This window comes from Nycticebus coucang, chromosome 2, assembly GCF_027406575.1.
Source record: "Nycticebus coucang isolate mNycCou1 chromosome 2, mNycCou1.pri, whole genome shotgun sequence".
Classification (NCBI taxonomy): Eukaryota; Metazoa; Chordata; class Mammalia; order Primates; family Lorisidae; genus Nycticebus; species Nycticebus coucang.
In genome coordinates, this window is record NC_069781.1 from 118512049 (window position 1) to 118538747 (window position 26699).

General features: G+C 49.3%; 2 protein-coding genes across 5 annotated transcripts in view; both read left to right on the plus strand.

Annotated features, from left to right (window-relative positions):
- Positions 1-752: 752 nt before the first annotated feature.
- On the plus strand, positions 753-8984 carry ODF3L2 (outer dense fiber of sperm tails 3 like 2). Of its 2 annotated transcripts, none has more exons than XM_053581645.1 (4): positions 753-3562; positions 4759-4866; positions 6585-6698; positions 7955-8984. In XM_053581645.1, the coding sequence occupies exons 1-4, from the start codon at positions 3436-3438 to the stop codon at positions 8437-8439; spliced, it is 834 nt and encodes a 277-aa protein (XP_053437620.1). In that variant the 5' UTR covers positions 753-3435; the 3' UTR covers positions 8440-8984. The 2 variants fall into 2 exon arrangements, with proteins under 2 accessions (XP_053437620.1, XP_053437621.1); XM_053581646.1 differs by having other exon boundaries at positions 3440-3562; positions 4716-4866.
- A 1621-nt stretch (positions 8985-10605) lies between these two features.
- SHC2 (SHC adaptor protein 2) overlaps positions 10606-26699 on the plus strand; it is a 32044-nt gene continuing 15950 nt past the window's right edge. Inside the window, exons 1-3 of one of the 3 annotated variants that reach the window (XM_053581641.1) lie at positions 10606-11615; positions 25011-25081; positions 26624-26684. In XM_053581641.1, coding sequence (XP_053437616.1) covers positions 10950-11615; positions 25011-25081; positions 26624-26684 — 798 coding nt within the window. In that variant the 5' untranslated portion in view covers positions 10606-10949. The remainder of the gene's footprint in view (positions 11616-25010; positions 25082-26623; positions 26685-26699) is intronic. The other 2 variants (XM_053581640.1, XM_053581642.1) reach the window with 2 other exon arrangements.

The following is a 26699-nucleotide window of genomic DNA, read 5'->3' on the forward strand; positions in this document are numbered from 1 at the left end:
TAAGTTACTGAGGGATCCCATGTCACTTCCCTTTTTGCGACTCTTGTTTCCCCATCTGTAACAACAGATGAGAATTTCCAGTTACATATTCCTCAATGAGATGCTGTGATAATTAAACAAAATGATGCACATGAGTGCTTGAGCACTGAAATACAGTATATGGGACAGAGTAAGTGCTCAGAAAAAGATATCTCATTTGCATAAGGGAAATGGGAATTTTTTTTTTTTTTGCAGTCTTTGGCCAGGGCTGGGTTTGAACACGCCACCTCCAAGCATATGGGGCCGGCGCCCTACCCTGTGTGCCACAGGTGCCGCCCCCGGGAATTTTTCTTTTTGTAGCTTCACATAGACCCCATTATTCCTTTAATGTGTGTGGGATCTGTAGTGATTTCTCTCTTTCATTCCTGATACTGGTGATAGTGTTCTTCCTCAGTTTTTTCTTGATTAGTTTAGCTAAAGATTTACTAAATTTGTTCAACCTCTTTTTTTTTTTTTTTGGTTTTTGGCCGGGGCTGGGTTTGAACCCACCACCTCTGGCATATGGGACCGGTGCCCTACTCCTTGAGCCACAGGCGCCACCCTTTTTTTTTTTTTTTTTTTTTATAGAGACAGAGTCTCGCTTTATCGCCCCTGGTAGAGTGCTGTGGCATCACACAGCTCACAGCAACCTCCAACTCCTGGGCTTAAGGCAATTCTCTTGCTTCAGCCTCCTGAAGCTGGGTCTACAGGTGCCTGCCACAATGCCCGGCTATATATATTTTTTGGTGCAATTTGGCCGGGACTGGGTTTGAACCCGCTGGCGCCCTACCCACTGAGCCACAGGCACTGCCCTTGTTCAACCTCTTAAGGAAGCAGCTTTTCTTGGGTGGAGGGGGGGAAACCTTTGTTATCATTATTTCTATAGTTTTGTTTTGTGGATTTTTTTTTGAGACAGAGTTTCACTTGGTTGCCTTTGGTAGAGTACTATGGCGTCACAGCTCACAGCAACCTCCAACTCTTGGGCTTAAGCGATTCTCTTGCCTCAGCCTCTCGAGTAGCTGGGACTACAGGCGCCTGCCACAATGCCTGGCTACTTTTTGTTGCAGTTGTCACTGCTGTTGTAGCTGGCTGGTGCTGGGTTTGAACCCGCCACGCTTGGTATATGGGGCCGGCGCCCTACCCACTTGAGCCACAGGCGCTGCCTGTGGATTTTTTTTATCTATATGACTTCTTTTTTTTTTTTTGTGTGTGGTTTTTGGCCGGGGCTGGGTTTGAACCCGCCACCTCTGGCATATGGGACCAGCGCCCTACTCCTTGAGCCACAGGCGCCGCCCTATATGACTTCTTTTTACTTACTCTTGTTTTTCTAGCTTCTTAGGAACCTTACTTAGGTCATTGATGTTAAGATCTTTTTTATTTTCTAATATAGCACCTAAAGCTATCATTTCTCCTCTAAACATTGCTTTAGCTATATTAGATACATACGTTTTGATATGTTGAATTTTTTTTTTTTAGACAGAGCCTCAAGCTGTCACCCTGGGTAGAGTGCTGTGACATCACAGCTCACAGCAACCTCCAACTCCTGGACTCAAGGGACTCTCCTGCCTCTGCCTCCCAAGTAGCTGGGATTACAGGCGCCTGCCACAATGCCTGGCTATTTTTTGGTTGCAGCCATCTTTGTTCAGTGGGCCCAGGCTGGATTCAAACCTGCCAGCTCAGGTATATGTGGCCAGCACCTTAGCCGCTTGAGCCGCAGGCACCTAGCTGATAGGTTGAGTTTTCATAATCATTTGGCTTGAAAGATTTCAATTTCCTTTGTAATTACTACTTTGATGCATGAGTTAATTCAGAATTGTGTTGTTTAATTTTTAAATATTTTGGGAGGATTCTGGATTTTTTTTTTTTTTTTTTTGAGATAGAGTTTCACTCTGTCACCCTGGGTAGAGTGCCATGGCATCATAGCTCACAGAAACCTCAAACTCCCGGGTTCCAGTGGTCCTCTACCCTCAGCCTCCCAAGAAGCTGGGACTATAGGTGCTCACCATCACACCCGGCTAGTTTTTCTATTTTTAGTAGAGACAGAGTCTTGCTCTTGCTCAGGCTGGTCTCAAACTCTTGATCTCAAGCAATCTGCCCACCTCAGCCTCCCAAAGTCCTAGGATTACAGGATATCTTACTATTATTGATTTCTCACTTTATTCCTTTGTCATCAGATAATATACTTTATAAGGTTCAAATTTTCAATAGCTGTTGGGACTTGTTTTATGACCTTTCACATAGACTATAACATTCTGATTATAACAATTTTGTTTTATGACCTTTCACATAGACTATAACATTCTGATTATAACAATTTTGTCAAAATTACATTGTAGGGTAAGTTGTTTAGCATATAAATTACTTCTCAATAAACATGTTAAAAGTTATATTGCAAAGGGCCTTTTTGCATAAAAACAAACAAGAACACTGAAGGAGAATGGCATTTGAATTTCATTCAACAAAATTGCCCCTGACCCCCTTCTTGGAGCCTGATACAATGGTAATCTTCAGTGAAGTTAGAAGCAATAATTCCTTTATGGCTTAAATCTCCATAGGCTTCTGGGATGTCCTGGAGGACCATCTTTGCCTTCTCTCTATCCCTGCCACTACTCCAGGGTCTTTGCACAGGCCATTCTTTTGTCCTAAAATGCTCTCCTTTCTGATGTTGTCATGGCTCCCTCATTCATTTCCTTCAGAACTTTGCTCAAGTCTTCCCTTCTCACTCACATTGCCATCCTGGGCCCCAAACCTGCTCTATATTTTCCATCACATTTAACACCTTCTAATCACTACAATGTTAATTTATCACATTTGTTGTTTATTTTCTCTCTCCCCTTGTGAGAACATCACCACCCCAAGCAGAGCCTGGTACACAGTGGGTCCTCGATATGTGCTTTTTAGATGAATTAATAATAGAATGAATGAATGAATGCCTCTTGGCCCAGGGGTGTAACTCCCAGAATTGCCAACTTGCTGTGAGACCATGGGCTGTGCCTCAGTTTCCCCAGATATAGAAATGGGGCCATGTACCTATGACCCCTCCTGGCCCTCCTGCTGTGAGGCTGTGGGTGTTGTGTTTGCAGTTCTGGCTCCTAGGGGACCTGCTCTGCTGACACTGAATTCTTTCCTGGATCATCCAGCCACCTGGCCGACACTTGATCCTGGCCCCACTTCCAGGCCAGTGTCCGGCCAACCTGCCTGGCTCAGGCCAGGGCCCCAAGACTCCTGGTGACGGACAAGAGGCCGTCTGTGTGGTTGTGGCTGTGGGAGGGTGTGGTGAAGCCAGGGCTCTGCCATCACAGGCAGAGGCTGTGAAGGTTGGTGACTCTGCCTGGGCCTGTGGCTGCCAGAGTTGCAGTGGCTGAGGAGACAGCACCAGGGCCCTGGGCTCTACCTGTGGTCCTGTATGTGCTCTCCATGGGGACCCTTGGCTGCAACCCTGTTCCACGGCTGACCACAGTGCCTCTGGGCCGGCGAGTGACAGAGGGCCAGATTCTGGAGACCGACCTGAGGAAGTCCTGCAGGACATCTACACTGGAGAATGGTGCGCGCTTGCTGGGGGGTGGGTGCCAATGGGTTGTGGGACCCTGTCCTGTCCCCTTTCCCCCTTCTGGCCCTTCTGGGAGCCTAGCAGGAGGCAGGAGTTTCAGAGAAGTCCTTGCCTTTCCCCAAACGTCAGTTTTCTGTATGGTACAATGGATATGAACACAGGGTTTTCATTGGCCCCATGGATGGATTCATTCAACACGAACTGAGTGTTCTGAGGGCCAGGCCCCTTTCTAGGTGCTGAGGGTAATTTACCTTCAGACCTGGGCAAAGCAGGAAAGTTCCTGTCAGGGAGACAGAGGAGTAAAACAAATAACAATGTTTATGGTGTAATAATTGGTGATAATGAAAAATGAAAAGCAGCAGAGAGGCTGGGAGTGTGCACTTTGCCAGGGAGATATATTAACTATGAGGCCTCAGGGTGTTGCTCTGTGCTTCAGTTTCCCCATCTATAGAAAACAGTGGGAGTAAGGTTTTATGGCCAGATTTTGTGGCTGGTTTTGTGACCTCTCCTGGCCCTGTGGCAATGACATTCTTTTTTTTTTTTTTTTCTTGAGACAGAGTTTCACTGTCACCCTGGGTAGAGTGCTGTGGTATCACAGCTCACAACAACCTCAAACTCTTGGGCTTAAGCAATTCTCTTGCCTTAGCCTCTCAAGTAGCTGGGACTGCAGGTGCCTGCTACAACACCCAGCTATTTTTTTGTCATTGTTGGTTAGCTGGCCCGGGCCAGGTTTGAACCCGCCAACTTCGGTGTTTGTAGCTGGTGCCATAACCACTGTGCTACAGGGGCCGAGCCAGCAATGACATTCTTATGGAAGCCACCAAACACTGCAACAGTAACAGCTATCTCTATGAGATTCAGGCCTCAGTTTCCCCATCTGTGAGATGTAATTGTGTGCCAGGGCCTCAATTTCCTCATCTGTGACACAGATCTATGCCTAGCCTTTTTTCCATCTGTGCCCCAAAGCAGGAGATAGCCCAGCCTCCTCCCACTCTTGTGATTCAAGTTTGACTCACAATGCAGGAGTCACACTTTGTCCTCTGAGGGTGCAGCCTCTTGCTACCCCCTCCCCCACCACGGATGGAGAGTGGGAGCCTAGGCCCAGGCTCAGGATTTCGGCCTAGGGCTCCTTCTCTCAACCCTTCAGGGTGCCAGGTCCCTGGCCGTGACCCAAAGGCTTGGGGTTGCAGGCTCCGGGCCAGGCTTGTACATCCTGCCGTCCACTGTGGGTTATGTCAACCACGACTACACCAGGGTGGCCAGTCCTGCCTACTCGCTTGTTCGGAGGCCCAATGAGGGTAAGGCTGAGGGTGGGTGGGCAAATGGGTGGTGGCGGGGGGCTTCCCTAAGCCTCCACTAAAAGGCAAATGCCTTTCATCTCAATGATTGAAAATTCCATGGTTTCATTTTCTCAAGCTACTCCAAGGTCTGGAGTGGTTTCGGGCATGTGGCTAGAAGGGTTCTGTGTAGGGAGTTTCCTTCATATGGATATAAGCCTGTTAGGAGAGGGTGGCTGGGGAGAGGTAGGGCCAGCAACCTTTTCTCAGCCTTCAGAATCAGCAAAAATCCCAGACCAGACTGAAATAAGACTCGGGAGACCTCAAGAGGCCTTAGAAAGCAAATGAATGCATTGGCATCACTTTTGTTGCTGGGAATGGATTAAGAACTTAGCCTGTGGCCCAGACAGACCTGCCTATCCAGGTTCAAATCTCAGTCTCAGGGACACTTCCTGGGACAGGGGGACAGAGACAGCCTGGGCAGTCAGATGCAGAGGGGAGAGGGCAAACCTTAGTGAAAGTCCACGGTAGACTTCTTGAAAGTGGAGTATGGGATCTGGGTTTTGTGGGATGAGTAAGAGTTTGGCGAAGCCCGGACGAGAAGAAAACTTGAGGCTACGGCCTTAGCCTCAAGGTGGGAAATGTCATCATGAGCTGGAATGTGCTCATTTCTCATTGGGTATGGACTAGGGGTGCAGGGGTGGGGGAGGCTGAAGAAAAGGCTGGAACATTCAATGGTGCAGGGCAGAGATTAAGAATCAGACTCCAGCACACTGAGTCCCGATTGCCATGTCCTTGCTGGGTGAGCTCATTGAAACTGTTTCCACCTGGGCAAAAACAGTGCCTCCCTTCTCGCTTCGAAAGAGAAGTGAGTCAGTCTGCCTAACTATGGCCCAGGTGTGTGTAAAGCTGCCATGAGACTCTGATGAAGACTTCCCCCAGCTACTTCCAATGCTGCTTGGGACTTGGGGAGGGGCTAAAAATAGACCTCCTTCCCCATGCCAATAAGTTGACCACTGTTGGGGGAAGCCAATTAGGAGCCCATGTCATGAGTGCAGTATTCATTGTGGTAAGTATGCTGCAAGGCCAGGATCAAGATTGGGTGATGTCTTATCCGTCACCAGCTACTTGCTCATGTATGTATTTATTGTGTGTGCACATAGTATTTGTATGTAAACGAATCAATATTTGTCAAACCTACTGTACATAGATGTATACATATGTATCCTAGTGTTCTTGAACGTAGTAATAACAACTATTATGGTGATTGGTCCTGATTATTAATTGCCAGGCACGGGGGCCACCCTCTTTCATGGATCATCTTCCCTTCTAGTTTTCTCAATCCACTGTTGAGGAGAAGAAAGAGGCTTAGACAGGTTAAATAACTTGCCCAAGGACACAAGCTCTTAAGAGGCCCTGCTGGGATTTAGAGTCTCTCTTGTAAGCATGTTACATGCTAGCTGAAGCTTTTCCTCAGACTTGACTCAGAGCCTAATTGCTCTTGCTTTATAAGCACTCCTAACAAACCAGGAGCTGGTTCTGTGGCCCTCAGCAGAGCAGTAGTGCAAAGGAATCACAGAAACCCAGGGTACTCATGCCTCAGTGCTTCTGAGTCACTGCCTTCCGAGGGGGCTGGGATGACATTTAGACCTGGGGAAGTGTCTCAGGGCTAAAAGGGGTGCTGAGTGGTAGGGCAGGCTCCATCTTCAGAAGTGCTCTCAGGACTTCTCCTCTCCCAGCCCCTCCGCAGGATGCCAGCCCGGGGCCGGTCTACTTCCTGGACCCAAAGGTTACCCGCTTTGGCCGCAGCTGCACCCCTGCCTACTCCATGCAGGGCCGGGGCAAGAGTCGGGGTGAGTATTTGAGCTAAGAGGACCAGCCTTTCAGGGTCTCAGCAGATCTTCTGCCCTGTCATCCCATTCCTTTCTGTCTTTGGAGTTCTTAGAACTCTGGAGTCTTTGGAATAATAAAATCCCGGGACTCAGATAAGCAGCCACAACTCCAGTGCCCACGGGGGCCCTGGGAGAACCTGGAGAAGTGAAGTGAGCCAGTATCACAATGACTCTGTACATGTGGTGCCACAGGGGCAGCTGGCATTGGCATAAGGAGATAAGAATGTGTGGTGGGGACTATGTCATATTGCAGCAATCCCCTTCCAGGCTCCCAATGACTCCACTACTGATTTCATTCCCCCATCCATCTCTTCCTCACCTTTTGACCTGTTGCCCATTTATTATTTACTTATCCATCCACTTATTCATCTTTCAGCTCATCTATTAATATCATCCTGTCATCAATAGTCCATTCATGAATCATCTATAAATGTTTCATCCACCCATTAGCCCACCTTCCCATCTATCCATCCTCCATCTACTCATCCATCCAGTTATCCATCCACTGACCCACTCATCTATTCATCCATCTATCCTAATCCACCCATACACCCTCCATCCGTCCATCCTCCACCTGCCCAACCACCCCATCACTCATCCATCCATCAATTCATTCATCTATCCATCCGTCCGTCCATCCAATCATGAATCCTTCCTTCCACCTACCAACTGATCCTTCCATCACCCCAACTATCTATATATTCATGGATCTTTCCATCTACTCCCTCACCCAACCATTCACTCACCCATCCACTCAGACAAATATGTATTAAGTCACCTGCTGGGGAGTGGGAATAAATTTAACATTCCTTGTTTTTTATGAGATCTAGTGATGGAGTCAGACCTAGGTGTGGATCCTCCCACCTTAGTGGGATCAGGTCTGGAGAGAGAGGAAGACCTAGGTCAAGGGTATCCCAGGAAGGGCTTTGAGGCCCTGCCTAGAAGGACAACATGGGGAAGGCATTGAATAAGAAATGGAAGGCTGAGGGTTGAGCTTGGGCAAAGTGCTGGAGGCTTGGAAATCCATCTGTGTCTATGGAGGGTGAGGAAGGGAGAGAAATGCCTCAGAGCTGCTTGAGAAGACTCATGGGCTCCAGGATGCCTGTGGGTAAGCAGGAGCCATGCAAGGCCTTTAAATAAGTGACTTGGGTGGAGCCTGTGGCTCAGTAAATAAGTGAGGACTCTTCAGTACCAACCTTCCTTCCCTACTCTCTTAGGTCTGGAGGTGACACCAGGCCCTGGGGCCTACAGCCCAGAGAAGGTGCCCCCTGTGCATCATCGGACTGCTCCAGCTTTCACCCTGGGCTCCCGCCTCCGCCCGAAGCCCCTGGACACCTCAGTCCCTGCCCCCAATGCCTACACCATGCCCCCTCTCTGGGGCTCTCAGATCTTCACCAAGCCCAGCAGCCCCAGCTACACAGTGGTGGGCCGCACGCCCCCTGCCCGTCCCCCGCAGGATCCTGCTAAGATACCCGGGCCAGGCCAGTACAACAGCCCAGACCCCGATACCTACCGTCAGCGCCAGCCTGCCTTCACCATGCTGGGGCGGCCACGTGCCCCACGGCCCCTGCAGGAGACACCTGGCCCTGGTACCCACAGCCCTGAGCAGGTCACAGTGAACAAAGCCAGGGCGCCAGCGTACACCATGGGCATCCGCCACTGGAAACGGGCCTCTACCATGGCTGCTGCCACCACACCCTGATGGCCTGTGGGGTGCAGGCTGCCCAGCTGCCCCTCCTGGGCTAGGCCTCAATTTCCTGTGCTGTGAAGGGGGTATGGGACAGGCCTCTCCTGGGTCCTGACTTTGGCTGGAGGGCCTCAGAGAAGTTAGCAGGGCACGCTTTCTGAATGGTCTGAGGTCCTTCTGGGTCACCTGATTCTTCTATTCCCGGGGGCTGTGACCCTGTGGCCCTGGGCAGGGTGCAGGGCGAGTCTCCTTCCAGTGCCCCAGTTTCTTTTCTCCCGGTCACACCAGGCCAAGCCAGTCAGGGAAAGGGACACTCTTCAGCCTTCCCCAGTAGCTGCCTGGAGATGGAGCTTCCTGTGTTCTAGAACTCGGCGTCCAGCCCCATTAGGGCCTGGGTCCTCATCACTGTTCAGGTTTCTACCAAACTTGGCCTCTTCTCTGCTTCTCTGGAAGTGTGGCTGCCCGGACTGATCCCAGCTGGAAGCAGTCAGGCTGGAAGCAGCCCTGAGGCCTTGCCCTCCAAACTCCACACCCTAGAGTTGCTTGCCAATAAATCTCTCCTCAGCCCATGTCAACATCACACATGCTGGTTCACTTAATGTGTCTATTAACGGTACAGAAAGGAGACGTGAACACTGTCTCCCAAAGCCAGACCTATAGCTCTCTACCCCCTAGGGGGTCTGGACAGGACCAGAGGAGAGACCTAGGGCTGGGGCAGGCCAGAGACGGAACCAGGGTTTTGAGTGGGGGTAGCCAGATAAAATTCCTGGAAGAGGAAACATTGAAGCTAGGTTTTGAAGGATATATAGGAGTTTGATGTACTCTAATATCTGTTTTGAAGGATATATAGGAGTTTGATGTACTCTAATATCTGTTATCAGTAGGTTCCTCATATTGATATTATGTTCCAGATATTGATAAAGATCATCTAAGCTTCATAGCAACTAAGGGGGCAGGTGATGTTTACCAAGATGAAATGGAGCTTCAGGGAGACTGGACATTTGTCACAGGGCATGTCCCCATGCCAATCTGGTGCTAGGATTTGACCCCTAGCCATTGGGCTCTGTCCCTGCCACTCTTTCCCTGGGACAGGAAAGAAACATACTTATGGCACCATGTGACCAAGCCCTCTTTATTCCAGGCAGTGTATGGCACTTAGGCCCACTCCTTACCAACCCCATATCTAGAGAGACCTTAATCCAGAAACTTGGGAGGACAGAGGCTGCCATAGCACCTCCATAGAGGGGGCACTGCTGGGCCACAGGGGTTGGTGGTGGGCTCAGCTGTTTCCTCACCCCATTGCCTCAGCCTGAGGCTGCCATATCTATGATACACTCCCCTTTCCTCAGCCAGGTGGACACACACCTGGACAGGCACCTGGATGCCCCCTCTCATACCTGGGCCCACACCTACACCTTCTCCACGCATTCTTCACACCTGCACACAAGACCCAAACTTCACACAACCCACAGGAGCACAGACTGAAATGAAGACAGCACACAAATCCACATGCGGGCTACTGACCCTGCAAACGTCACACCCTCGCTCAGATACCAGGGCCAGAGGGCCATGGCCCTCCACCCACTTCTCTCAAGAGGACACAATAGGGATCACTGCCAGACACTAGCTGGCTGCATCCCCCAGCGGGCCAATCGCCGCCGTGCATGCATCCCCTCCCCCACCCCTCCCCAACTCCTCCGGCGGCTCTAGGCTGTGATCTCATTTCTCTGATTTATCGATCGGCTCCAGGCAGCCTCACCCCTTCTTCCCCACCTGCCAGAGCCTCTCGGCCCCCTCCCTTTGTTTCCCGGCAATCAGCCTCATTTGGGATGGGGCGGAGCAGGGGAAGGGGGGTATCCGGCTAAGACCAAAGTCAGGAGGCAGGTCCTGGGGTGAGCGTGACTCCCCGTTTCCCTGCGCAGAAGGAATCAACCCTTGAGGCCCGGGTCGGGTTAGGCCCATGTCAGAGATTGATGAAACAACTGGCCTGAGTGGCTCAGGCCCAAGTGCTCAGACGAGCTAATGACGGAAAGGGATCCCCAGAAATTTAGGGGATTTCATTCATCTCGCTGCACTGGGCTACAGCCTGAGAAGCTGAGACCAGGAGCAAGTAGCAGGAGGGAACCGGCTCTGCTCTGAATCCCCCTCCCAGAGGTACTCCAGCCTCTGAGTCTCCGCTGTGCACCGTCGGCAAGCCCCTTCCCCTCCCAGGCCTCAGTTTCATTTGGAAATAGAGTAGGACATGATCTTGAGGAACTTCCTGGCTGGATCGGTGGAGAGAAAGGGGGCTGAGCTTAGGGTTTGGGGTTCTCTCCTTCCCTGGCCGCGCCTCCGCCAGGCCTTAGGTTTCCCCATCAGTCAAACGGAAGGAAAGGAGGTGATTTCCAAGCTTTGCCCAGTTCGGCCCTTCTAGGAACTTGGGTGGCGGGAGGGTGTGGAGGGGCGCGAAGTGCGGAGGGTCGCTGACGAGGTCCTAGTTCGAAACCTCCCTCTCTCCTTGGCTACTGGTTTTGGGCCACCACCCGATGCAGTTGGAAGGCCTCAGTTTCTACAGCCTCCGGCTCAGACGCCAAGATACCGAGGGTCGGGGTCCCAGGGGCGCAGCCCCCCGCGGCTGCGCGCTGGGTCGGGCGGATGACATCACCGGACCGGGGGCGGGGAGGGAGAGAAAGGGAACCGGAGGGCCTCCTCCGCTCCAGGCGCAGCGCCCGGTTGGGCTCGGTCCGGCGGCCGCGGCCATGACGCAGGGTCCGGGCGGGCGCGCGCCCCCAGCGCCCCCAGAGCCCGAGGCGCCCACCACCTTCTGTGCACTGCTGCCGCGCATGCCGCAGTGGAAATTCGCGGCTCCGGGCGGCTTCCTGGGCCGCGGCCCGGCGGCGGCGCGGGCGGCTGAAGCTGCGGAGGTCGTCGACCCCCAGCCGGAGTCCGCAGGCGCTGCCAGCGTCCCAGCGCTCGCGGCCGCGGTCCTGGGTGCTTGTGAGACACGCTGCGCGGTGCCCTGTCCCCTACCGGCTCTTAGCCGCTGTCGCGCCGCAGGGCGGGGGCCAAGGGGCGCGCGGGGGCCGGCGGGGCCCCCAGACGCAGCCGCCGCAGAGTGGATTCGCAAGGGCAGCTTCATCCACAAGCCGGCACACGGCTGGCTGCATCCCGACGCTAGGGTTTTGGGGCCTGGGGTCTCCTACATCGTGCGGGTGAGTGCACTGGCAGGGATCCGCGTATCGCGTTCTCCAAACTCTCGGGCACTGGGGCTCCCCTCCCCCAATTTTTATCTGGGATTCCGGGGATCCCGAGAACCAGATGTCCCCTCTCCATCTTTCCTTGTCTCTCCACCACCCCGGACCCCATCTCCAGCCTGCGCTTCGCTGCTGCCCCCACCTGGGAGGCTCTGGGGTCCAGGTTCCCACGGAATCACGTGGGGAGGGGCGGGGAGTGGGCGGCAGGTGGGACAGGCATACGCATGCGCAGGTCGAACACGCTTCCCAATCCACTAGGGTGGGAGAGTAGAGTGAGGATGTGGTGGGGGCATTGTGCTACCTTCGTCCCCCATGAAATGCTCCATCACAGACAACGGAATGGGGCCCTGCAGAGATCTTGACCTGAGATGGGGGGAATGGGAAGGGGTATTTTAAGGGGCTGCACTTGGACAGACCCCAGGATTCCCCAGGATTCTGCATGTCAGGCTACAGGGACTTCGAATGTGGTTGAAGAAACTGACCTTTGTTTATTTATCTCGGATTTTTATAATACGTGTATTATATGAACCTTTTCAAACATACTGAAAAGTTAGGTGAGTGGGTTGCCCGTGTACCTCCACCAAGGACAGCTAATATTTACCTCTACTCAATATTATCTATCACTATATATAGTTTGTGATAAACCATTTGAAAGAAGACTACAGGTGTATGATACTCACTACTGAGTACTACCTCTGGTCTTCTGAGCTGTTTTCCCACAATTACAGTTGATTATTGCACCTAGGAAAATGATTAGTGATTTCAAAATGCCTGTTGGACATTGGGCAGTATTCCCATCTCCCCAGATGGCTCTCTAGGACCAGAGTCATGAAAGTGCACGTTTTTGCATTTGGTTGTTATGGGTCTTTGCATTTTCTTGAAGGCCACCCCCTCTCCCCACTGCTTGTTCCCCTCCTTCTATCCTGGTTTGAATAGTGTCCCTCCAAAATTCATGGACTTTAGGAATCCATGGATGTGACCTTGTTTGGAAATAGCATCACTAGATATAATCAAGTCATGGTGAGGTCTTGCTGGATTGCGTGAGTCCTAATCTATTGATCTTGTAAGAAGAGGGAAATTTGGGGCCATGCCTATGGCTCAGTGGGTAGGGCGCCAGCCCCATATACCAAGGGTGGCGGGTTCAAACCTGGCCCTGGCCAAATTGCAACAAAAAAATAGCCAGGTGTTGTAGTGGGTGCCAGTAGTCCCAGCTACTCGGGAGGCTGAGGCAAGAGAATTGCCTAAGCCCAGGAGTTGGAGATTGCCATGAGCTGTGATGCCACAGCACTCTACCAAGGGCAATAAAGTGTGACTCTGTCTCTACAAAAAAAAAAAGAGGGAAATTTGGACACAGACATGTAGAGGAGAAAGCCTAGGAAGGCAGAGGCAGAGACTCAAGTGGTGTAGCCACAAGCCAAGGGACACCTAAGAAGCTGATTGCAGACACTCACTCCTGTCTTTGTGGTCCAGACTGGCAGCATCAAATTGTCTGGGATACTGTTAGGAATGCAAAACCTCAGGCCCTACTCCAGACCTGTGGAAATGGAACCTGCCTTGATTTCCTGGGGGTCTATGTAGGTTTTAAGGGCTGGGTGTTCCCATTGCAGATGGCCCTCATGCTGGGTCTGGCTGTTTCTTATAGTGTCATCTAGCTTGCTCTTCTGTCCTTCCCTCTTCCCTGTGTTCTGGCAGTTTGTTCTTTAGTTTGTTATGTATGGATTAGAGTGTGATTGACTGGAGAACAGTTGGAAAGAATGTTTCACGGAGGATGCTGTGGGCGTCCTTCATACCACATCCCATCAGGAAAAGTCACGTCTGTCCATCAGCTATGGCTATAGGATTTGGAAGGTTGAGAATTCAGATATTATAGTTGTTAGGGTTCAGGATAGTGGGTTATAATAATTGTGATTTTTTCTTTTCTTTCTTTTTTTTTGAGACAGAGCTCAAGCTGTCACTCTGGGTAGAGTGCCGTGGCATCACAGCTTACAGCAACCTCCAACTCCTGGGCTCAAGCGATTCTCTTGCCTCACCCTCCCAAGCAGCTGGGACTTCAGGCACCTGCCACAATGCCTGGCTATTGATGGTTGCAGCCGTCATTGTTGTTTGGCAGGCCTGAGCTAGATTCGAATCCGCCAGCTCAGGTGTATGTGGCTGGCGCCTTAGCCACTTGAGCCACAGGCACTGAGCCAATAATTGTGATTTTTTTCATTAATGCAGCAAATATTTGATGTATGCCCATGCGGGTACAGATGAGGAGTAGAAAATGAGAAAGATTTGGTCCCTACTTTTAAGGAGCTTGAATTCTAGTGGGAGAGAAAGGCAATAAATAAGTAAGAGAATAAACGGGGAGATAGCAGGTGATAATAGGGGCTTGGCTAAGGTGAGAGAATGTTATGTATGGATTAGGGTGTGATGTCAGAGCAGGAGACTGGGTGGCTACTTTAGCTGCAGTGGTCAGGGTAGGCATCTCTCAGGAGGTGATATTTGAGCTGAGCCCTGAAGCTATGGAATCCTCAGACATGAAATGATTAGGGAAAGCATTCTAGGTAAGGGACCAGCAAGTGCAAAGGGTCCTTGGCAGGGAATGAACTTGGCATGTTTGTATAACAGTGAGGAGGTGTGTGTGACTGGAGGTTATGAGAGAGAAGCAGGAGAGATTTGTGGGCTGTGGTGAGAATCTTCGGTTTGGATGGCTTTAAGCAGGGGTGATGGGGCAGAGTTTGGAGGCTTTTTTTGTTTGTTTTTTTGAGACCGAGTCTCATTCTGTCACCCTGAATAGAGTGCCATGGCATCATTGTAGCCCACAGCAATCTCAAACTCCTGGATTGAAGCAATCCTTTTGCCTCAGCCTCCTGAGTAACTGGGACTACAGGCATGTGCCATGATGCCCAGCTAGTTTTTTCTTTTCTTTCTTTCTTTTTTTTTTTTGGAGACAGTCTTATTTTGTCGCTGTCGGTAGAGTGCCATGGTGTCACTGCTCACAGCAACCTCCAGCTCTTAGGCTTAGGCAATTCTCTTGCCTCAGCCTCCCGAGTACCTGGGACTACAGGTGCTTGCCACAATGCCCCGCTATTTTTGTTGTTGTTGTTGCAGTTTGGCCGGGGCCGGTTTTGAACCTGCCACCCTCAGTATATGGGGTTGGGGCCCTACTCCCTGAGCCATGGGCGCCGCTCTATTTTTTTTTTTTTTTTTTTTTTGAGATAGAGTCTCACTATGTCACTCTGGGTAGAGTGCCGTGGCATCACAGCCCACAACAACCTCAAACTCTTGGACTTAAGGGATTCTCTTGCCTCATCTTCCCAAGTAGCTGGGACTACAGGTGTCCGCTACAACACCTCTGGCTATTTTTTTGTTGAAGTTGTCACTGTTGTTTGGCAGGCCCTGGCTGGCCAGGTTCGAACCTGCCAGCCCCAGTGTATGTGGCTGGCACCCTAGTCGCTGAGCTACAGGCACCGAGCTTAATTTTTTCTATTTTTAGTGCAGACGGGGTCTTACTCTTGCTCAGGCTGATCTCAAACTCCTGAGTTCAAGCAATCTACCTGCCTGGGCCTCCTGAAGCGCTATGCTAGAATTATAGGCATTAGCCACTGTGGCTGGCTGGAGTTTGGAGTTTTGAAAGATCTTTCTAGTGGCCCATGTGAAAACAGCAGCAAGAGAGGGGAGGGATCTGGAAGGGCAGCAAAGAGCAAAGGAGAGATGATTGTGGCCTGGTCCAGGGAGACTTAGGGATGGAGAGAACAGTGGTGTCTGTGTGGAGAGGGAGCCCAGAGGAGTTTCTGATTGATAGACCAGGGACTCTGGCCCTGGCTGGCCAGAAAGGAAGGGCCCCTGGAGTCTGAACCAGCCTTGGGTTCCACCTGGGAGCATCTGTCTCCTGGCATCTACTCATCGCAGGCACAGTGAGAGCCAGAATTCTCTCCTGGTTTACAAAGATCAGTAGGACCTCAGTCACACAGAGAATGTTATGTGTGGATTACCAGGTCTGAGTGGGGCTCTTCCTCCCTAGAACCAACATGCCATCCTTGCTTGCAGGTGGGGAAACTGAGGCACAGAGAGGCAGAGTTGTGTCTGAGGTTGCTCAGTGAAAATCTAGGACCAGAACTCAGAACTAAGACTCTTCCCCTGGGAGCACTAATTACATACCAGTGTGGCCAGCAGAATAATGACCCCAAAATGTCCCTGTCCTATCCTCTAGAAGCTGGAGATATGTGCCTCCACATGGTAGAAGGGGACTGGGGATCTGGGCTAAATTCTCCTCATCTACCTGAGGTTTTCCAACCATTCTGTAGATGAGGAAGCTGAGGCATTTAGAGAACTTGCCCAGGAACCCTCTCCTGGGACAGTTATGGCCCTCGCAGTGCCGTTGGCTGTAGGTTACCACAAACTTGGCTCAGAGCAGCTCAGAGCTGAAGGGATATTGATTGTCTCTTGGCAAAAGCCCCCAGATCAGCAGCTCAGTGACTTCTTAATGGATATAGGTTGTTGCCATCTGTCCTGGGGTAAGCAGTGTCCCCATGTTCATACCTACCCAGAACCTCAGGATGAGACCTTATTTAGAAATAGTGTCTCTGCAGATGTCATTGGTTGAGATGAGGTCATTCCAGAATAAAGTGGGCTCTGATCCAGTGACTAGTCTCCTCATAAGAAGGCTGAGTGAAAAAAAAGAAAAACAAGAAGAAGGCGGCTGAGTGAAGACACACAAGGACACGGCTGAATGACAATGCAGGCAGAGATGAGATCGGTGCAGCCATATGCCAAGGGATGCAGAAGACTGCCAGCCACCACCAGTACCTGGGAGAGGCTCCTAGAAAGAGCGTGTTCCTGTGCATACTTTGTTCTTGGACTTGTGGCCACCAGACCTGTGGGAGAGCACATTACTGCCATTTTAAGCCACCCAGTTTGTGGTAATTTGCTAGGGCCACACTGTAGACTCACGCACCATCCTTGATGCCTCTGTTCTGTGTTGCATCAGCTTCTCTCCTGGCCAAAAGATTGTGGTCCTGCAGAAAAGAGCCCTCTCTTTTTATGTATCTCCTTTAATGAGTAAGGACACCTTTCCCAGTAAGCCCAGCAGGCTTCCCTCAGGTCTCACTGGCCATAACTGCCCCATAGAACTTTCTCTATCAGACTGTTGAGCAGAGTAGCTGCCAGTCACTTGTGGGTTCTGGGCCTTGAAATGTGGCTTATGCAACTGAAGACATAAATTCTTAATATTATTTAATTTTAAATTAAGTTTAAATAGCCATAGGAAACAAGTATTCTCTACCTCATTCCCACACCTCATTAGCTAGACATGGCAAACTCTACTCATGATGGGCAACCAAACTGGCTTAAACCAGTGATGAGCAGAGTGTGGTTCCCAGACCAGCAGCATCAGTGACATCTGGGAACTTCTTACAAATGCAGATTCTTGGTCCAGAAATCCGTGCCAACCAGGTGATTCTGACACATGCTGGGGGCTGAGAACCTCCAGCCAAAGCAGACCGTTTGCAGTCCTGTTGGATTAACTACTACTTATTTATAACAAGCATTTTGTAACCCTCCATGCCTGAAATAAAGCCCAAATATGTCTGTAAAAGCTACCTGCACATTTATTCCCCCCAAATCAGTATGATGTCCCAGCTGTAATAAAAAGGAGAAATGCAATGATAGCAATTCATATTAGCAAAGCACAGTGATAGCTTATTTCAATGTGTCAGTGTACAGGCTTTGCTCTCCTAGAAAGACAGACAGAGGCTTGCACCTTCATGAAGCTTTGGTTCATATGACAGCCGCAAATGGAGCAGGTCAGGGTGTTATTCTAGCAATGACCTGAGTCAGTGCATATGAAGTGATTTCTGAAAATAGTAAGCAAAATGAAGTCTTCTGTCGATTTATATAATAGTTTTATTAAATTCCTGTATATTAAAACCATGCCAAAAGTTAAACATAGAATTACCATGGAAGCCAGCAACTTCTGTGTATATATCCCGAAGAATTGAAAGCAGAGACTCAAAGAGATACCTACACCCCCATGTTCATAGCAGCACTATTCACAACAGCCGAAAGGTGCAAACAACGCAAGCGTCCACGATGGATGAATGGATCGACACAACACAGTTTATCCATATGCTGGAATATCAATCAGCCACGAAAAGGAAGGAGCCTCTGACACACGCTACCATGTGGATGGACCTTGAAGACATCGTGCTCAGTGAGAGAAGCCAGACACAGGATGACAAATACCATGTGATTCCACTCATAGGAGGTCCCTAGAATTGTCAGATTCACAGAGTCAGGAATTAGAATAGTGGATGCCAGGGGCTGGGGAGGGGGATAGGGAGTTAGTGTTTCATGAGGACAGAGTTTTGGTGGGAGAAGAAGAGAAAGCCGTGGAGATGGAGGGTGGTGATGGTTGCATAGCAATATGAATGTACTTAATGCCACTGAGCTGTGCACTGAACAATAGTGAAATGGTAAATTTTATGTTATGTGTGTTTTACCACAATAAAAAAGTAAACAAAATATGCCATAATACCTTGTGTTGGGGAAAAATGGAGTTAAATACCAGGTGTGATATTCATGAAAGGAATGTGAGGCTCCCCTCTATTTAGAGGCAAGGGTGTTCAGCTTTGCTTTTTTCTTTGGAGACAGAGTCTCACTTTGTCGCTCCTGGTAAAGTGCCGTGGTGTCATAGCTCACAGCAACCTCAAACTCTTAGGCTCAAGTGATTCTCTTGCCTCTGCCTCCTGAGTAGCTGGGACTACAGGCGCCTACCACAACACTTGGCTATTTTTAGAGACAAGGTCTCGCTCTGGCTCAGGCTGGTCTCAAACTGGGAAGCTCAGGCAATCTACCCGCCTCGGCCTCCCAAGTGCTAGGATTATAGGCGTGAGCCACTGCACCCAGCCTGGGTGTTCAGCTTTGTGATGACCATGCTCCATGTTTTTTCAGGTCCCCCCAGGGCAGCACTTTGAGGAAAAGTATTAACCCACCCTGGAGTTGCAGCTGGTGATTGGGAAGACATCCCTCCAGAGAGGCAGAGAGGGGTGGTGGTGTCAGCTCAGCATGTCAATTGAGGGTATCTGTGATGTTGTAACTTGAGTGAACTTCAAAAAAAATTGTCTTAAAATGATTCCAAACTTAGGCAGAAAAAAAACAACAAAAGCCCAGTAGACTAAGTAGTGTTTTTGTAAGTTTGGAATTTTATCAAGATGAAAAGTTAGGCTCGGCTCCTGTAGCTCAGCGGCTAGGGTGCCAGCCACATACACCAGGGCTGGTGGGTTTGAACCTGGCCCGGGCCTGCCAAACAACAATGACAACTATAAGAAAATAGCCAGGTATTGTGGCGGGAGCCTGTAGTCCCAGCTACTCGGGAGGCCGAGGCAAGAGAATTGCTTAAGCCTAAGAGTTTGAGGTTGCTGTGAGCTGTGATGTTGCAACACTCCACCTAGGGTAACATAGTGAGACTTTATCTCAAGAAAAAAAAAAGATGAAAAGTTAGCAGAAAACCCACTAGAACACAGAATTCCTAGGTATTGGTGACCTAGATCACCATTACTGATATCGTGCCACATTTACTGTCATTCTCTCCCTGTGTAAATTTTTATTATTCTTAATGAACAGTTGAAAAGTAAGTTGCAGCTGAGGCCAGGCCTGTAATCCTAGCACTCTGGGAAGCCTAGGCAGGTGGATTGCTTGAGCTCAAGAATTCGAGATCAGTGTGACTAAGAGTGAGACTCTGTCTTTACTAAAAATAGAAAAACTAGCCAGGTGTTGTGGTGAGTGCCTGTAGTCTCAGCTACTCAGGAGGCTGAGGCAAGAGGATTGCTCAAGGCCAATACTTTGAGGTTCCTGTGAACTACCCTGTTTTCCTGAAAATAAGACATCCTCCGAAAATAAGACCTACTTACAGGAAAGATAAGACATCCCCTGAAAATAAGACCTAACGCATCTTTGGGAGCACACCTTAAAATAACACACTGTCTTATTTTCGGGGAAACAGGGTATGATACCATAGCACTCTACCCAGGGTAACAGAGTGAGACAGGGTAACAGAGTGAGACTCTGTCTCAAAAAAAAAAGAAAGAAAGAAAGGAAAAAGTTGCAGCCATGAGCCCCCTTTACCCTCAAACATATCAGAATATATGTTCTAAGGATAAAGATTCCCGTCTATGTAACCACAGTGTAGTTAACAAAATCATGAAATTTAGCATTATAATATTACTACCAAATTTTTAGTCCATGTGCAACTATAACCAATAATGTTCTTCAGGGCAACTTTTGTTTTCCCATCCTGTGTTGCATTTGGTTGTCCAAGCTCTTTAATTGTCTCACACTGGACAATTGCTCAGTCTTTCTGTGGATGTAGTGAGGCTGATATTTGTGAGGAGTGCACACCAGTTGATTGGCAGGCCAACCCCTGAGCTGTGTCTGTTTGGTGTTTACTTACAGCTGTGTGGAGGAGGCTATTTTTGGCAAGAGGTACAGAGGGTGATGTGTCTTTCCTGGCCATCATGTCAGGAGGCTGAGGGTATCTGGTGCTGGAAACTTTGATCACTTTGTGTCCTGGGGGTGAACAGTATCCCCCAAAACTCATGTCTACCTAAACCTCAGAATTTGACCTTATTTGGAAAAATTACCTTTGCTGATAGAATTAGTTAAAAAGAAGTGCTAGAGTAGGGTGGGCCCTTATCCAATGGCTGCTGTCCTTACAGGAAGAGAGAAATTTGGACACAGACACAGAGGACATGGCTGTATGGAGATGGAGGCAGAGACAGGAACAATGTGGCCACAAGCCAAGGGATGCCTGGGAGTCCCCAGGAGCTGGGGGAGGAAGGAGGATCCTACCCTGGAGGTGGTTGGGAGTACAGCCCTACCCACACCTGATTTCAGACTTCTGGGCTCCAGGACTGTGGAGCAACAGAGCAACTGTGGAGAACAGATTCCCATTGTTATAAGCCCCATCTCCCTGGATTGTGGTCATTTGTTACAGCAGCCCTAGGAAACAAATTAACTCGGTTAAGGTGACATTTCTCCTTGGTAGAGATATCATTTATTTCCTTTAAAATTAGAAAGCGTCTGTGGGGACTTGACAAACTGAGATAACACGAGGTTTGACAGTTAAGTTCATGAACTCATCCTAGGGAAAGTGCTACATACCTCATTGTTGAATATCACTATTGTCACCTTCAAGGTACTCCCCTTGAGAAGCAATGCACCGACCCAGTGCCTAGTTCACCCTTCAAGGCATTTTTTCTAGGATGAATTCAGAACTTAATTGTTAGACCTCCCACATGCAGTGAAGTGCCTAAAGCAATCTCAAGCAAGTATGCAGCTCAAAGGTTTGCTTTATCACTCTGTGGACCATATCCAGGCCAAGCTCTGCTGGTTTCCAGCCCAAGGCTCCCCATGGCACTCCTGGTCAGCAGAGGTTACCACTACCCCAGTCCCTATCACCATAGTTTGGTTTTGTCTATTCTTGGATGCTGTCAGGACAGAGAGATTTTGAGATGGTGCAGGTTTCTTGGTTTCCAATAAACTTTCACTCATTTGCTTTAGGCAAAAGCTTAAGTTTTTTTTTGTTTTTTTTTTTGAGATAGAGTCTTACTTCGTCACCCTCAGTAGAGTGCCATGGCGTCATAGTTCACAGCAACCTCTAACTCTTGGACTCAAGCGATTCTCTTGCCTCAGCCTCCCAAGTAGCTGGGACTACAGGTGCCCACCACAATGCCTGGCTATTTTTAGAGGTGGGGTCTTGCTCTGGCTCAGGCTGGTCTCGAACCTGTGAGCTCAGGCAATCCACCCGCCTCTGCCTCCCAGAGTGCTGGGATTACAGGCGTGAGCCACCTCACCCGCCAAGAGCTTAAGATTTTTGTGTGAATGGACACCTTTCATTTTAATAATTTATTTTAATGGATACTGGGAAAACACTGTTAGGCACCAAACCAGGGGGTTGTAATAATAATATGTGGTTTCCTCTTTTTCTCATATATTTTTAAATATTGAGATATAATTCACACGCCATGCCTAAGTATCCTTCTGTCTTTGTCTTATAAGGACCGCAGTTATTGGGTTAAGGCTCACCCCAAATCCAGGATGACCTCATTTCAATATCCTTAACTTAATGAGATCTGAAAGATCTTTTTTCTAAAGAAGGTCTCATTCACAGGTTCTGGGCATCAAGATGTGGACATTTCTTTTTTAAGGACACTATTCAAACCACAATGGCTGGTGTTCAGAGAGTTTGTGATTCTAGGTTAGAGGTCAGATTCATTGGCAGGCCCAAGGCTGAATTTGACTTTTGACCTTTTGTCCCCCACTTTCTATTTAAAAGTAAGAACTCATTTTGTTGCCAACAGTCTTAGTCTATTTAGGTTGCTATGACAAAGTATCATAGACTGGGTGGCTAATAAACAATAGAAATTTATTTCTCACAGTTTTGGAGGCTGGAAGTCCAAGATACTGGGAGATGTGATGTCTGGTGAGGGCCTTCCTTACAGAGGGCTGACTTCTCACTGTGTCCTTGGATGGTGGAAGACTGAGGGCCCTCTTTTGGGTCCTGATCCTACTTTATGAGGGCACTAATCACGTTCATGAGGGTGGAGCCCTCATGACCTCCTCAGCTCCCAAAGGCCCTATCTCTAAATACCCTCACATTAGGGATTAGGAAGAATTTTGGGGGGACACAAACATTGAGACTGTAACACTAACATTTACAAGTTGGGGAGTTTCCACACAAATCTCTGAATTTCTGGTCTCTACAAAACAATCAGATGGTCTGGCAAAACTGAACCCTTCTAGGGCATGGGACATGGGGTTTGCTGAGGTCCTGCCACTTCCTGTAGTGCCATGGAGAGCAGGGCAGATTCCAGCGCCCAAGGATGGAGGCTCAAGTCCTAGCTCTGGGCTATAAGCTGTGTGACTTCTAGCAGGTTACTTAATCTCCTGGGTGTTTGCTTCCTGAGGGGCAATTACTGGCCTGTAGTATGTGGAACTGGGTGGAGTGGATTAAAGGGTGATGTACACAGTGTACTTACAGCAGAGCTGGTATATGAAAAGTGAGCTGGTATATGAAAAGCTCAGTGGTTAGGGCACTGGCCACATACACTGGGGCTGAAAGGTTCGAACTTGGCCCAGGCCTGCTAAACAACAATGACAACTACAACAAAAAAAATAGCTGGGCATTGTGGTGGCTCCTATAGTCCCAGATGATTAGGGGGCTTGGGCAAGAGCCAAGAATTTGAGGTTGTTGTGAGCTGTGATGCCACAGCACTCTACCGAGGGTGACAAAGTGAGACTCTGTCTCTTTAAAAAAAAAAAAAAGAGTCATCATCACATTGGACCCCACCTTACCTGCCTGATCCTGCAGAGACTGAGTTTGCAATTCCTGTTCTCACAACTCTCATGAGCTGCTGTGGGCCAGAGAGGATTAGACTCCCTATCTCTCCTGGGCACTTAGGTTGTGCCCCCTTAAAGGGGGCCCTCACACCTCACAGTTCATCCAGGGAAGGGCTAAGGCTTGCAGGTGGATTCTGTCTGCACCAAGAGGGTGGATATTAATTAGGGGGGAGTCTGGGGCAGGAACATGAATTAGGAACCCCTACTCTATGGTCATAGAGCACCAGACACTGGCTCAGATATTCATGTTAGAGATACATGTTCTGTATGAAGGAAAACAGCCACTGGGCAACGGGTGTCCCTCCAAAGCTGGCTACTCAGTGGAAGAACTAGTGCTGGATAGCAACCATGGCTAATTCCCTCTGCAGTCCTACATGTCTGATGCATGCCTGACATATAGTACATGCTGATCCTTTCATCTTTTTATTCATCCATCCTCCACCTGTTCATCCCCCATCCACTTATCTTCCACCCATTCATCCTCCATGCATCCTTCATCTTCCATCCATTTTCCAGCCTCCATCTATCCACCCATCATCCTATCATTCTCCATTCCTCATCCATTCATTCTCTACCTTATGATCTTCTAGCCTTCATCCATTCATCCTCTATCCATCCTCTATTTACCCAATCATCTGTCCTTCATTCATCTTCCATCCATCCATCCACCCTCCATTCATCCTTCACCTCCCACATCTATACATTCATCCTCCCATCCATCCATCCACCCATCCATCTTCCCTCCCTTCCATCCTCTATCCCCCCTCCATCCATCCATCCTTCATCCACCCATCCATCCATCCATCCACTTATCCATCTTCCATCCATCCATCCATCCAACAAAGGATGAGGAAGCTTAATTCATTCTCCTGCTTAAAACTCTCTCATGGCTCCCCAACTTGCTCAGGATGAACCCCTAGCCCTTATCACAGACAGACCTTGGGTCCTATGGCTTTTGCCTCCTTGCCTATATTCTTGCATCTCTCTTGGCTCCTTACTCATTCTATTCACAGTCACTTGTACACACACTTGTAGCCCACAGGCTGGTATATCTGTGAGATAAAGTCCTAAAGATGGAGTTGGACAGTAAAAATATTTGTGTTTATTATTTTTTAAAAATATGATATAAAATTCATGTTAGAAAATTAACTATTAATCATTTTGTAGTGTACAATTCAGTGGCATTCAGTACATTCATAATATCATGCAACCACCACCTCTTTCTAGTTCCAGAGCTTTTTCATGACCTCGGGAAAACTATTCCCATGGACAGTCACTGCTTATTCCCTTCCCTTCCCCCAGAAGGGTGCTAGGGTTGGAAGGACACCGTGGCTGCTACCTCCTGGTCCTTGCTGATTCCCTATGTCTTGTGTCCCCAGTACTGCCTCTTTGAGACTGTGAGTCACCTTTCCATGGAAATGGGCCTGTGGGCCAGGAGTCAGCAAACTCCCTGTAGAGGGCCAGGTAGACAATGGCCTGTCCCTGTGGGCCAGATCTTGAGCTGGGCATGGATGTTATGGGAGTGAACAAAATTTCCACCATTCCTTTGTGCCTTGGTTTAGGTTGCAGTGAATAGAAAGAGACTGTCAAAGAGGGCCAGATGGTTCAATGAACACATACAATAGAGCCTCAGGAGGAAAGAACCAGGCTCTGGAGAAATCATAAGAGAAAAAACTTACTTAGAGTCAGAGGAGGGTAATGTTGAAGTTGAGCCTTGAGGTGGAGGAGGAGCTAGTAGTAGGAATAGGTGTGGGAAGGTAGGAGGCAGGTGCAAAGGCCCCCAAGGCAGCTGTCTGGAGTTGTCAGGGGACAGAGGAAAGGCTCAGCCTCAGGTTGGGCTGGGAGGTGAAGGGCTCATGGAAGGCGGGGATTGGGCTCAGCACGGGGCTTAGGCTCAGCCATTAGCTGCAGCTGGGTTTTTCTGGGTGGCACTTTGGATCTGCCTCTGACAGTTTGTTTTCTCTTTCCCTTTAGTACATGGGCTGCATCGAGGTCCTTCGCTCCATGCGCTCCCTAGATTTTAACACCCGCACCCAGGTGACCAGGTGAGGCTATGTTCATGCAATGCCATGAAGGGCAGCAGAAGTTGGTGTGGGGACACTTGGACTTCCCACTTGTGGGGTTAGGGAGCAGTGCTGGAGGGTTAGGAGGGGCTGGCAAGCACTGCCCTTGGTTTCACCTTGGCTCTGCTACATGTATCGCAATCACCAGTGCACTCCAGACCTAGGTCTTTCTCAGACATGTGCTGGTTTCTCCAGGGCTGTTGGGAAGGCCCCAGTACTGGCAGGTTCCTCTGGAACCAGGGAAGAGCAGCAAAAAGGACAGTGACCTCCCAGTGCTCTGAGCTGTCCAGAACAGTCGTGAAGCATACTGGATATGACAAGGGCTTAAGCAGGGAGGAGACTAGCATCTTTTTTTCATGTAAAAACTAGTTTATTCCATTCACTATAGGTTTAAAAATCAGTTTGTATATGAATATGTGAGATAAATTCACCTATCAAACAATTCACCCATTCGAAGTGTATAATTCAATACATTTTTAGTATCTTCACAAAGTTGTGCAACCACTACCTCTATCTAGTTCCAGAATATTCACTCACCCCTAAAAGGATATTCTGTCCTCATTAGCAGCCGTCCTGTCTTCCCTTGGTGAATATAAATCCACTTCCTGTCTCTGTGGATCTGCCTGTTCTAGACATTTCACATAAATGGGGTCTCACACTGTGTGTTTTTCTGTGTCTGCTTCTCTCACTGAGCACGATGTCCTCAAGGTCCATCTATGTTGTAGCCTGTCAGAGCTACAACATAGCTCTGAGTGATATTCTAGTTCATGGCTGAGTGATATTCTAGTGCATGGATAGACCACATTATGTGTGTCTATTAACCAACCATTGATGGACACTTGGGTTGCTTCTACTTTGGGGGGCTTATTATGACTCATGCTCTTCTCGGGACCAGCAGTTTCTCAGATTCTCCCCTACACTGTTTGGGGTCCAGTACCTGTCACCACTCAGGCCCTCAGATCTCATTCTTTCCGAACTGCAGGAGGGCTAACACAGGACAGGGGTCAGGCCGCGGGCCTCCTGCTCACTGTGTCCAATCCCTGGATCTGACCCTGCGTCTTTGATGCTGGGTGAGGCCCAGGGACACCCTAGTCACTGGGAAAGAAAGAGGGTGTGGGACCGGGGTCAGCTATCTATTTACTTGGTTAAGTAGACAGTCTGAGTGTGGGGCTATCAGCAAGATAGTGGTAGGGGACAAGGGAATCTCCTTAGGGCAAAGTGGGCAGGGCGTGGGTCCATCTCTTAGCTGCAGGGTGCAGGGGCAGGGCCTAGGGTAGGGCTCTCTGCGGATGTAAGCAGTGGGCTGGTGCCTAGTTCTCTTCCTCCTCTCTAGGTACCCCAGCTCCCTCCTCAGCCTTTTCCCTCCTCCCCCTTCCTTAACGTCCACTCAAAGCCTCTCTGAATCCTCTTCCTCTCTCAGTTCCAATCCCCCAAGTCCCCTGCTGTCTCAGGCTCCTCCTCTCCCCAAGTCCCTCGCTGACCACTCCCTACTAAGCTCCTAAGTGCAGCACCTTCCAACTCCAGGGAAGCCATCAACCGACTCCATGAAGCTGTGCCTGGTGTCCGGGGCTCCTGGAAGAAGAAGGTGAGTGAAGGGCTG

Bases quoted from the DNA above. Each gene is read 5' to 3' on its own strand.
- ODF3L2 (XM_053581645.1), top strand. From the start codon at position 3,436: ATGGGGACCCTTGGCTGCAACCCTGTTCCACGGCTGACCACAGTGCCT. The intron at 3,563-4,758 runs GTGCGCGCTTGC...TTGGGGTTGCAG, and splicing joins GACATCTACACTGGAGAATG to GCTCCGGGCCAGGCTTGTAC. The intron at 4,867-6,584 runs GTAAGGCTGAGG...CTCCTCTCCCAG, and splicing joins TGTTCGGAGGCCCAATGAGG to CCCCTCCGCAGGATGCCAGC.